The sequence below is a fragment of the Rhyacophila brunnea genome, unplaced genomic scaffold, assembly GCF_057557595.1.
Source record: "Rhyacophila brunnea isolate RB1 unplaced genomic scaffold, BYU_Rbru_1.0 scaffold_3, whole genome shotgun sequence".
Lineage (NCBI taxonomy): Eukaryota > Metazoa > Arthropoda > Insecta > Trichoptera > Rhyacophilidae > Rhyacophila > Rhyacophila brunnea.
Window position 1 is genome coordinate 32,314,898 of NW_028232965.1, and position 12,784 is coordinate 32,327,681.

The following is a 12,784-nucleotide window of genomic DNA, read 5'->3' on the forward strand; positions in this document are numbered from 1 at the left end:
AATGAGTATGAATAATTGGTTTATTTTTCAAAACTGACTAATTAATTGGGGTCTTTTTATAATGTTGGATATTTTCGATTGAAAATTATTATTAAAAGAATGCGCATACGATATAAATATTAGCAAGAAAAATCTATACGATTTTATATAGGTATTTTGAAAAACTTGACTCGTCCAACAAATATAGTATTATTATGTATTTATTTAAGAAAAAAATATTTTTTAAATTTGGATTACACCCCAAATACTACCAAAACGTTTTTTAGGCATTAGAAATTTCAATGTCGGCAAATGGTCAAATCCCATTTATGAAAAACATAAAATAATCGCAGTACGGTCTTTATAATATTATAATTTATTAAACCAATGAAAAATATACCTTTGTCCGACTTTTGAAAGTAATATTTATTTAAAAAAAAAACGTTTCACATTTACAGGTGGTCATGGAACATTCTCCAATATCATCAATAATTTGGTGCATATTATAATGTACTTCTACTACATGGTGGCTGCCATGGGACCTGAATACCAAAAATATATCTGGTGGAAAAAACATCTTACAACTCTTCAATTGGTAAGTCTATTTTTCTTATAAAATTTTATTGGTGGTTCGCACATTATAATTTATAAAAATGTAAGTATAGCACTGATAAAAATTCAATAAATGTAGCATATTATGGACCAGTTCATTTTATCTTCAACTTTTTATATTATGATGCAGTGATAAAACTCATTCTTATAATAATTCAAAAAAAATATATGGAGGGATAGATACCGAGTGATCATATTTTTTGTATTTTTATTATATCAGGACTACCGTTGGATTAGTCTTGATAAACAAAATTTATTTATTATAGCTTATTATTCAGTTAAAATCAGTTAGCAATTAAAGTTTTACAAACATAAATAGAAAAAAAATAGTCTAGACTAGAGTGTCATTACGACAACATACTGTGTCATTATATTTAGAAAAGATGTCCTAATAATAAAGTGATTCCTTCATAATATGTTGTGAAATCTCTACAATTAAATGAAAAATTTTCATTTTTGTTTATCATTCATCACATTAGCAATATTAATTACTAATGAATTGTGTATAATACGAGACAATTTTAGTATATAATATGCAGCTTAGATCGCACATTTCTTTTTAATAATAGTTGTACAGAAAACAATAAAGTATTTTTCCTTAGTTTCAAGACATTCAAAACCATTCACTGTCTTATTGAACATATTTATTTTCTGACATACCTCTAAGAATTTTCTCCGACTTTACTTCTATTCTAGAAATTTATTTTCATGATATAGGTTTATTGTATTTTTCATGCCGCTGTAAAATGTAAAAATGAAAAACTGTCCCTGTAAAATCAAACCATATAATAAATATATTCAAATTGGCTTTATAATTGAGGTCTCAAATTAAAGAAACGAGTAGGTACTCTAAACTATTACAATTTTATTCCAAGGCAAAAATGATTAGGGGAAGGGAGGGAGACTTGATCCCCGTTTTATATTTGTTGTTATAACTTTTCTCCTACTGTGATTGTAGTAATTCTTTATAACCTATTAGTTGCCAAATTTATCTATGTATTCGTTTATAATTCACAAAATGTGGATAACTGATTTAAAAAAAATATATTTAACAAAATGTCAGGTAAGGGAAAAGTGATCAAGTCACCCCCAATGTGGGTGACTTGATCACTACATATGGAAGATTTGATTAGGGGGGATCCCACATATGTATGACAGTCATAATCATAAATAATACCTCTAGTTATTAAAAGAAAATATGGAATTGACCTTAAACTCTACATAATAATTTATGCTTTTAATAATTAAATCAATGCACATCATTCAACACTAAAATTGAGAAGAGACTTGCGGAAAAATGAATTCGCTTGTTCATAGACTTAAAAATTGATTTAAGTAGATTCTTTGCAATCTAATATCTTGCTTCATCACCTATGTCTTCGACTGCAGGCCATTTAAATGTCTTGTGGTCACGTTTTCTGGCAAATTTCACTTTAAATCTCTTTGCTGTCTGTTGTTGAATCTGCCCAACGTAACGATGTAGCTTCTTTTTGTGTGAAATAAAGTTGACAATTAATTATCCAATCATCTACCGTAAGCTCAAAGTCATCATCGACGTCTGATTCGCACTCTGTTAAAAAATCAGCTTCGAGGACTTAGGATGTAAAGAGAATCAGGCGATGGAAGAACGGGAACATCATTTTCCGATGAACTCGAAGAATTTTGAATTTGTTTCAAATTTTTCATAGTTTTTAAACTTATTTTTGCTTTTCTGATTTCCATTCTATATTCTTTGTCCCCTTTATGTTCCCTGGCAATATATTCTGCCTCAATAGCCTATAGAAACTAACTATGGGAGATGTGATCCCTAGGGATCTAGTGTCCCATAGTAAACGTGATCAAGTGTCCCCAATACTAGTAAAATCAAAATTATTGAATTAAAACGGTAACTACAAACGAAATTAAAACAACTACTAACAGCAAATAAATCTTGAATATATACATATAGACTGAATAAATACAGCAATCACTCACCGTTATGTAAAAAACAGATATTGGAGTCCAAAGATTTAGAAAAAAACTTGTCTAAACTGTCAAAAAGAGTTTGGTCGGACGTGTTCTTTACTCCATTGATTTCGAAAGCTCTCAATATACTCTGACGTCTATGGTATATGGCGGGCAGCCAGTGTTACCAATATTGAAAGATTTCTTTTACACAATAACGAGTTCTTGGTGGGTGAACAAGTCTCCCAGGGGATCATGTCTCCCTCCCTTCCCCTACTTTAAATATCGTAGGTTTTGTTGTTTTACGAATATATAAAATACTACATATTTCATACAGAACATATTGTATATTATGCGTATAATAGTACCTATAGTATTATGGTGTATAATATTCACAATAATACATAACAAATAAGTAGACAACTTGTAAAGCTTGCTATCATCAATAATAATAGAATTCTTAATTTAAAATTAATTATTATTATAAAAAATCTATGTAGAAACAGGTCTATTTGATTTATAGCGTCTCAATAATTAAACTGCAATTACAAAAGATAGCTGTTTATGAAAGATATATCAGAGTTTTAAAATTACGTAAGTAATAATTTAAATATTTTCATTACAGTAATAGATATTTCAGTTTTATTAAATATACTCGATTGGCTATTAAAATACCACTTCTTAATTATCTGAATATGGACCAACATTTCATAAATATTGTTTTTTCGCGTAGATTTTTACTAATCCAAAGTAACAATTACTGTTCATTATGTATCAATAAATGTAATAATATCAATAATTAGTGACAAGAACATAGAAACGTTTAAAGCTATTGTTTCATAAGTTTAATTATATTTTGTTTTTGAACGTGGTTGACAAAAAAATGTCAAATCAATGAAAACATTTTTACGCTCAGGTATTTTGGTTTCGTCCTATTTGCGAGGACTGGCGACTGAAGATTATGCTAAGCCCGTATTACATTATGACCAAACTTCTTTTCGACTCACGTAAAATAGTTTTTCTTATTTTTTATTATAAGTTAAATATAAATGTAAATCTTTATCGGGCCTTTCCATACCAAAAATACATTTAAAAATAAAAAAAAATACAGTTTCTCCATAATAAATCTCACTAGTTGGGAAAATACATTAATTGTATTGCAACAAAATATATTTTTTAGAGATTTATAGTTCCACAATTTAGATGTATGTGATTACGCGTGAATGATTGTTATTAGTTTATTACTGAGCAAAAACTGGTTATTAATATTGTTTATAAATATTAATTCATTTTACAAGATCAATACTCTGTCGAATACAACTTGACCATGAATAATAATTATGTGTAACAAAAAATACTATTAACACACAATGGAAATCGTACCTTCAATAAAATGCAATCGAAATTTGTAGCGGGAATTCTCTTTATAGTAGTTGTAGTATATATTGGGATGGTTATCATTTTTAATCATTTAATATTTTTAACATGTTAAATCAGTAATTCGTTATTTAAAATTTATTCTTTATTACATTCGTACTAATTTATTTATCAACTCTAGAAAGATAGAATCCGTATTGAAGCAGTTGACGTTTTACTATTATGTCACAAGTCAGTAGGTACACGATACATTTGCGACAAAATAAAAAGTTTAGTTGGCTATAATTTTATCATATTTTTATTATTACCAAATTTTTATTTAACGACCATTAAGTGGAGAGATGCGGTAACGTTGGGTGACAAAAATGCTATCAAAATATACTTACATATCTACAAGAAATTTTGATGTAATATTTCTTAGTAGGTAGGTATATACTGTAAAACGTATTTCAGTGCATTGATTGCATTGTTGGACTAAAAATTTGCAAAATATAGACTTGGTGATTGCGATGCAAGCAGCAGAGAGCAATCATTCGGAAAGTGAGAGGTGTGGGCTCGATTATGGCCTTGGAGCAATTGTTTTTTGATTGTTGTACGTATAATTATTTGTCAAAAAAAGTTTTTTTTAAATTTGGCCATTTTAAATGTTTTGCTCCAAATTTGTAAGAAATTATTGTTTTATCAAATAGCCTTGAAATATTATTACAACAATTTTATCGCCTATGGATACAGATACTACAATATATTACTAGTATTTAAAAATGTATAATAAGTAATAGTTTTAATTGTTTAAAAGAAATATTTTATAAGTTATGATTAAGTTATGATAAGTTATGACGACTTTGGTGAAGTTTCCTAAGTACTTTCATTAAAATATCAAAAGCTATTACTTATAGTTTATTTTTGTAATTCACATTCTAGCAATGATTAATATAGGTCGGATATACTATGTATACTGAAGTATACTAAAAATAATAACCGAGTCTACTTAAATACTCATGACGACGATACTAGTTTTATATCAACATAATGTTCATAATACAATCATAATACAAGACATACATAGATTTTGGAATGATAGAGTACCTAAATATAATTCAATAATTATACATATTTGATCTGCTAATTTTATTTTGAGTTAGAAATTCATTAGCAAAATTTATAAGAACTAATCTAAATTTCTTTTTCAATATAATATGCTGCAAGAGCAGGTACAATTAGTATCTGTAAAACTGTTGATTTTCAGGACTAGTTCTGATGATGGAACCTGTTTTGTAGCATTGTGTTACACATTATCGCTAAGCATTTACATATATAATACATAGCCCATTGCGCACAACGCTGTTTCAGTTGCGGAATAAGTAATATACATACTTTTTATACATGGACTCTAATTTAAAACTAAAAGAATACAATTTCTAATACTTACTAGAGAAAACTAAAAGAATTGCAGCCCTCAAAAAAACCACTAGAGTGTTGGATTCATTTTTTATTTTTCAATTTTTCATTTTGAACTATGTATTAAAATCATAAGTTAGAATTAGATAGAAGATTACATGGGGAACATGGGTACACAATAATAATACTAAAAGAGTGAAATAAAATATCAAACTATATGAAAATACATTCCAGTTAAGTGGAAGACGTTTTACCCACTATTTTCGGTGTATCCATTGGGTTTTAGAGCAGCAATATGGTCATTCAGTGCCTCTTGGACCACTACCTACCGTATAATTGCCATTCACCTCTATTACATTACGTACTCTTGTATGCGTCCCTATACATCGTTCTTTTTCTAGTGTTTTTTTGCGTTAAACCTACCCGATCTAATTACAGTCTCTGAAGTTGAGGATGTGATTTAAGACAAACGTTTTGTTCAGAGTATATACCCAATCAGTTTGAAAAACGGACAACAACCATTCCTCTAAAAAAGTCAGTTAATAAAACATCTGCTAAGGAGCAAAATTAGTAAAAATAATCCAAAGACCTGATAAATATTTTTTTCTCTTATGTTGCTAGTTGGTAGTGCATGCGGTTAATTACGCAAGACTGACTCGTTGGTGGAAACAATTGATGGATGGATGCTTTGTTGGTATACATTGCTACCTCCACATCCGTGACCCACTGCCTAGGCCTAGGTGCACTGCCCGTCTTAACCAACCGACCGGCAAGAGCCTGCGTATAAGTTGGCCTCAATTCACCGTCTTTCTCGTTGGCAAATTAATATATGAAGCGTCTGACATAACTAATAGGGTTTAAAATACTGTAATATCGAATGTTCGGATTATTTTTGCTCGAGGTATTATTGATCTTTTTGATAGTGATATATATTTATGGGAATTCGATTTTTCAAAGTATAAACAAACGACGATGGATCATCATCTTCTTATAACTCTTAGTTATTGGTTTCAATTATTGGTATTTAAAAAATGTTAAGATTGTCTTTGTCTTGTCCCACTGCCTCGTAGAAAGTATTAAGATACAGACGTCGCACTAGTAATTATGTTATCCTTAGTTTTTAAATATATTCGTCTGTCTACACGGATTCTCAACCAATTGTATTTATTTTCTAGAAATAATAAATAGTAAACTAAAAAAATATATTAGTTGTTATGACTGTATTGCAAAATACAATATCAATTTTTTATACGTTTATCGATATTTTAATGGGACTATCGAAAATTAACCTTATTCATTTTTCCTTCATTTATTTTATGTAATATTCGATAATAAAGCTTCGTGAACAGTGATGCAATTGCAATCTAGTGAAATTTCAGTAACTTTAATGACATTTTTATGAGAAAAAAAAGACAATATGAGTTTTATCGGAGACAATATAATTATTAATATATATATATACGTACTTTAAAGGCTACTTCAATTTTAATCAAGTAAATCTAATATTAGAGAGAAAGTCTACCCCAAGCTACTACATAACGTAATCTGGCACTGCATGTTGATGGGTTCCATGGTTATCAGATTTATTTAATATTTTTATTAAAATCTATCACTATATGACTAGGATGCCAAGCTACGTTCAAGGTCTAGTATCGCTGCTAGTTGTTTGTTATAAATACTTTGTATAATATCTGCTAATGAAATGGGTATGTGCGTTGTCGTGGGATTGATAATATGTAATGATTTTCACATTCATTGAGTTACATCAATATTTATAAAAGTAATTCCACAAATTAAAATGTACAGAGATTGAGATAATGGCAAAGCGAGTGTTTGGAAGCGGATATAGATTTTAAAATGTTGAAATGCAGATGGATATAACACTCTACAAGGTCTTTGGTAATTTTTTAAACAGCATGTTAATTACCGGGTTGTGTATTAAATGTAAAATAAATAGTCATTACTCAAATAAAATATCCTTGATATAAATGAAAACACATACAGTAGAGTTTCGTTTTTTATTAATCATTGCGGTCAAAACAATACTATACATATTATTTTAAACAATGTTATTCGATTCTCTTATTTGCAATTATCTAGCATAAAATAATATCTTGTGAAATTATAAAAATAAATATATTCTAAGAATAATAAAATGAAATCAAAGAATATTTTTTTATTATTAAGGTGAATACTTCACCTACAAGAAGGATCTAGCTGAAAAATACGATGCTTAAAATTTGACTCATTTTTCAGTTATAAAAAGAAATATATTTTTTATTTTCAGTCAAAGATAAACTTACATTTAAAAAAAACCTATTAGATGTGAATTTTTTTAAATAATCGTAATATCTTAACATTTCATAGGTATTATTTTATGTATATTAATAAATGAAAAGCAAATTAAATATATAAAAAAATGTCCAAATATGTTCAGTTGGTGAGGAGACAATCTGAAAAACCCTATAAAATTTAATAATAAAATGAATAATCACAAAAAATTTATTTTCCACAGGTCCAATTCTTTATGGTGTTGTTCCACTCAGCAAGTGGTATAGTTTACGACTGCGGATATCCAAGGTAAAAATGTTTCCTCATTTATAATATTAGAAAAATTTTAAATAGGACCTATCTTATTAATAACTCTTCAACTCACGTTTACCTTTACGGACATAAATATTAAATTCATCATTATTTGATACTCATCTAAATTTTATCACCAAAACATTATACGTTTGTACCTATTCATTATCACAAGAGATTTCTTAAAACATAAATGAAATCGTAGGAAATAATGTTTTCTTTCCGATACATACATTTACCCAATGAAAATTACTTTCATGGAAACTTATTATGAAATAAAAATAAAAAATGAAGTGTTCGATACAATCTCTGCCGAATCTAAAATTTTACATGCTTATTTAATAATATAGCGTAATATGTAAGACGTGATTATAATTAAAAGATGGTCAGTGATCACTTACAGTGGTATATTTTTGGATGTTTTCAAATTATCATTCATTGAAATCAAGTCTGAATAACTTAGTGAAATATGTGAAATCAAGCAATTGCAACAGTTTCAATACACGAGAGTCTGTATCTATTCACGAAATCCAAAACATAGAAGTGAAAAAATCAGGTATAACAGTAAATTTCCTTATCAAAAATTAGTAATTACTATAAACGTACCGTCATACGTATACTTTTAGATATTTTTTTCATCCCAAAGTGAATATCTAATAATGTAGTTTCCATTCAGATATTATTAATTAAAACATCTTGTAATTATCGCTGAATTTATCGGTAGCTAAGGAAGTATACTTATTTACATGTTATATGTAATCACACTTTTTTTAATTTTACAGACTTATTGCTGGAGGTTTAATGCTGCATTCGGTGATATTCATCGTCCTCTTCATGAACTTCTACGTCCAAAGTTACAACAAAGAAAAGCGGGCTGCAGTAGTCCAAAAAAGCGAATAGAGACTCAACCAAATAACCCGTCAAGGCAACAACGAACACTATTATTTGCCGTGTCAAACACCTGCCAACAAATAAAACTGCCCGTGCGCATGGTTACGCTACTTAGCTACCGCAAAATAAAACTAGATTCGCGTAAAATTATGTGCAATCTTAATGGAAAATGTTCAGACTGATATTCCAAATTGAAAAAGCCAGTTTCTGCCCGAATAGACAACGTGCAAGCCGATCAGTCGATATTTTGTAACCATGATATTATTATGATGTACCTATTTGTTGTAAATATTTTCGGCCACTACACCTGGACTAAGGAACGTTGTTTGCTAATTTGATTTTATTAATATTCCATCATTATTGTTGCATGTGTTTTTCGCTCGTGAATCGTTCACGCGTGTCATTTTACAATATTAAATTTATTTGCAAATGCATTCACAATATTTGTCAATCAAGTGGATGATATTATATTATATAGCTGTGTAAATAAATACATTCTATAACGAAAAATTAACTATTCAGATTACACCCTAAATATGAATGAAACCGTGTTAACAAAATAAATATTTATCCATTTGTATTGCAGAAATTAATGCAATATTTTAAATCAGTTCATTAATATAATATATCATAAATGTCAAAGTGATATCATAATTGGGCGATCAAGTTTACATTGTCGACTTGAGTATATTATATAATATGAAATTCATTATTTACCGATTTATATATTCAATATTATAGTATATTAATATTATATTGTATAAATGCCTATATCGAAGCTCTTGTTTAATTAGCGACACGCGATGCTCAGTATTAGTTAGGTAATTAAAATATGCAGAGAATAACTAAGTCACCGATACGGGAGGCAAACTTCCTCATTAGTGGTAATTTTAAGTGTTTAGCTAAATTATATCTGTTATAATAATTAGGACTATATCAAATTATTGTATGTAGATGAACGCGCGCTATTACCTTTTTATAATGAAATGGTTCTTACCTCTTTGGAAGGGATTGACTAAACGGTCAAATTAATAACATGCATATTTGAGATATTCACACATATCATTGATTTCATGTAATATTTCAAATATCAGCAAAATAAGTATGATTCAATTGATATTTTCTTCTTTGTAATGTTATCAAGTGGATTTAAAACCCAAATTCAATCAATGATATTTTTTCGAGTAATACATACGGTCTATGATATGGTATTCACAATATTATTTATTTAATATTGACATAAAAAAATTATAAATATTGATCATACTATATTCTTTCAGGTACATGATATAAGTGGAGCAAATCTATTGAAAAGGGTAAATAACCATTTTAAAGAAAAGCTTGAAAGTGCTAGTGTTCCATTAAAATATATTTTTTATCATAGTTGTAAAAATATTTGACGCCAAATCATATTTTTGTTATAAAATTATGATTAATCGGTAGTCAAACTTGTAAATATGACTTTTTAATGATAGAGTATCATTCTACTTATAAAAATAGACGAACTTTATAATGTTGACATTCCATTTGAAATAAAATTAATCCTAAAATTATTCAACGCATTTCAAATATCTAAAAATCAATAAATAGCTGCTACAGGCAGGCTAGTTACTATTGTTAAATAATAAATTAAAAAGATACCCATAGATCAAGTCACGAGGAAACAAAGATATTCTCTACATAAGTTATTAACAATATAATTATTTTATCGTCAGTGAATGTAATCAACAATGGACAAAGATTCATTAAGTTGATTGTATTTTGTTAAGGTACTAAAAATATTGAATTAAGAATAAGACGTATCACAACAAATATATATATATTTTTTTATAATGAATGCAATATTATAAAAGTGTGGAACACTCGACAATTATTATAAAATAATGTACCTTCACTGTAATATTTTTAGAATAATATTATATGTTGCTCAATTCTTCATAAGAAAAATGTGCCTTAGATATAGTAAAAATAATTTTAAATTATAAAATGGGAATATATATATATATATATATATATATATCACATTTATATTATAAAATCTTGATAACGTTACCGTACTTACGTGATACTTCATAAAATCGTTCTGATGATGTAGGTACCGATGTTAATTTATTTGAGAAAACAATAGCAGTTGAATACAATTCAAGAATTTCTTTATTACATTATCCTACATTAAAATAAATATTTTTTTTCGCGTTTTTCAATATGTTTGTTCTCTTTCATTTTTGGCAGAGCGTCAAATTCAATGTTACAAAAGTAAACCATTATTTCCTTATGTGGAAAATACCAAATGGAAAAACATTTTTATAGCAATGATAGAATTACATATTGTATAAAACAGGATAAATATGTTATCGTATTGTAAACAAAATTGGTATAACGGTTTTTTTCCATGGGTCGTTTTGTATGTATTTTATTATTTACCCTTATTTAGATTATTATACATATATGTACCTAGGTGATGATCATTTTGACTTATATTCAAAATAATATGGGTATATAAATGTGATTCTTCAATAACTTAAATGTAAATATTATTTTTAGCAATAAAGTTAATGTCTTTTGTATTTACAAATAAAAGAAATAAAATTATATTTTACTTATTAATATGTGTTTGAATCCAATAAAATAATTTTGATGGGACTGGGAACGCAGTGACGTCACGTGGGATCAGGCAGATTAAGCGTCGCTTAGGGGCGGCAGTTATTTGAAGAGCGGCAAATCGAGGAGAATCCGTTGGCTTACGGTCAACTTAACATGTTATACTTACTGAAAATAGCAAAATTAAAGCAAAAAATGTCGAGCACTTCTTCGAGGACGAGAAGTTTTTTGAAATAAATCAATAAGTAGGTATACCTACCAAGCAATGTCCGCACACATGTCTTCATCCCCCGCACAGTCTTCACACAAACATTTTGTAAAAGAAAGTTTCCTTTGTCAGATTTTAGTAATAACTCCAAGCGGCATAAGCGTTGGACTATAAAGCCGTGGGTCCCAGGTTCGAATCCTGGGTCTGGCAAGTGCACATATTGTTTTTCAATTTGTGTGTGTCAGGGTATGAACCTAATAGGTTGAGCAAGTGGCTGACATCCATTTCTCGTAAAAAACAAAATCTGTCAATACAAACCTCCACTCTGTGGAGGCCCATATGATCCTATCAGGATCGGACATGGTCGGAACATTTCAAGTGAACAATACGATTGCTTGTATAGATTAAACTTATTAATTATAGAAAACTTATCCCCTAAAAATGTCAGAAAGGAATGGATGTGATATTTCAAATGCTATCATTAAGAAGAAATCCTGCGATAAATTTAAATTGGAATGGCTCTCTGAAATCATCGAAACAGAAATGCCATCTTCAATGCATTCGAAAAAGTAAGAATTGGTGATATATTTCTTCATTCGGAAACAGATGATTGTGTTAAATGCATTATAATATGCTCCGCAGAAAATATGCAAGGAGAATTTACGTCTGGAAAGAAGTTGATTGAAGGGAGGTTATATCTTTTAAAATGCATTTAAATCAAGTACACCAGGATGCTATTACGAAATTGATAAATTTTAAAAGAGGTGGACTTTTGAAAATGATGACGGAAACACCCGAAGAACGAAAGAATATGATTGAGATTGCTAAGCGCAAAACATTTGGTTGCGATTTAGTCAAAGTGTTAATTGATAAAGTACTATTGGCTATCAAAATAAAATGCTTCTATGCTTTCTGTACAAGATATTCATAATCATGTAAGTACGAGGGTGGGTCAATAAGTCCTTAGAAAAGCCGACAGGTGGCGCGACTAGTACTGTAAGCGGTTTGTTTTCATGCAGCGGCACTACCGATTCAGTATGCTGCGAAGTTTCAATCAGATTGGTCGGGTTGTTGTGTGTTTCTCGTACATTTAAAAAAAATGGAAAATGGAAAAATGGAAAATGGAGAAAATTAAGTTTAGAGCTGTTATTAAACATTTTAATATAAAAGGGTTAACAGCAAAGGAAATAA

General features: G+C 28.8%; 1 protein-coding gene across 1 annotated transcript in view; it reads left to right on the plus strand.

Moving 5' to 3' along the window:
- LOC147068234 (very long chain fatty acid elongase AAEL008004) overlaps positions 1–8,938 on the plus strand; it is a 63,561-nt gene extending 54,623 nt beyond the window's left edge. Inside the window, exons 6-8 of the mRNA XM_085952064.1 lie at positions 438–574; positions 7,826–7,890; positions 8,676–8,938. Of these exons, the coding sequence (XP_085808190.1) occupies positions 438–574; positions 7,826–7,890; positions 8,676–8,793 (320 nt within the window). The 3' untranslated portion in view covers positions 8,794–8,938. The remainder of the gene's footprint in view (positions 1–437; positions 575–7,825; positions 7,891–8,675) is intronic.
- The last annotated feature ends 3,846 nt before the right edge of the window (positions 8,939–12,784 follow it).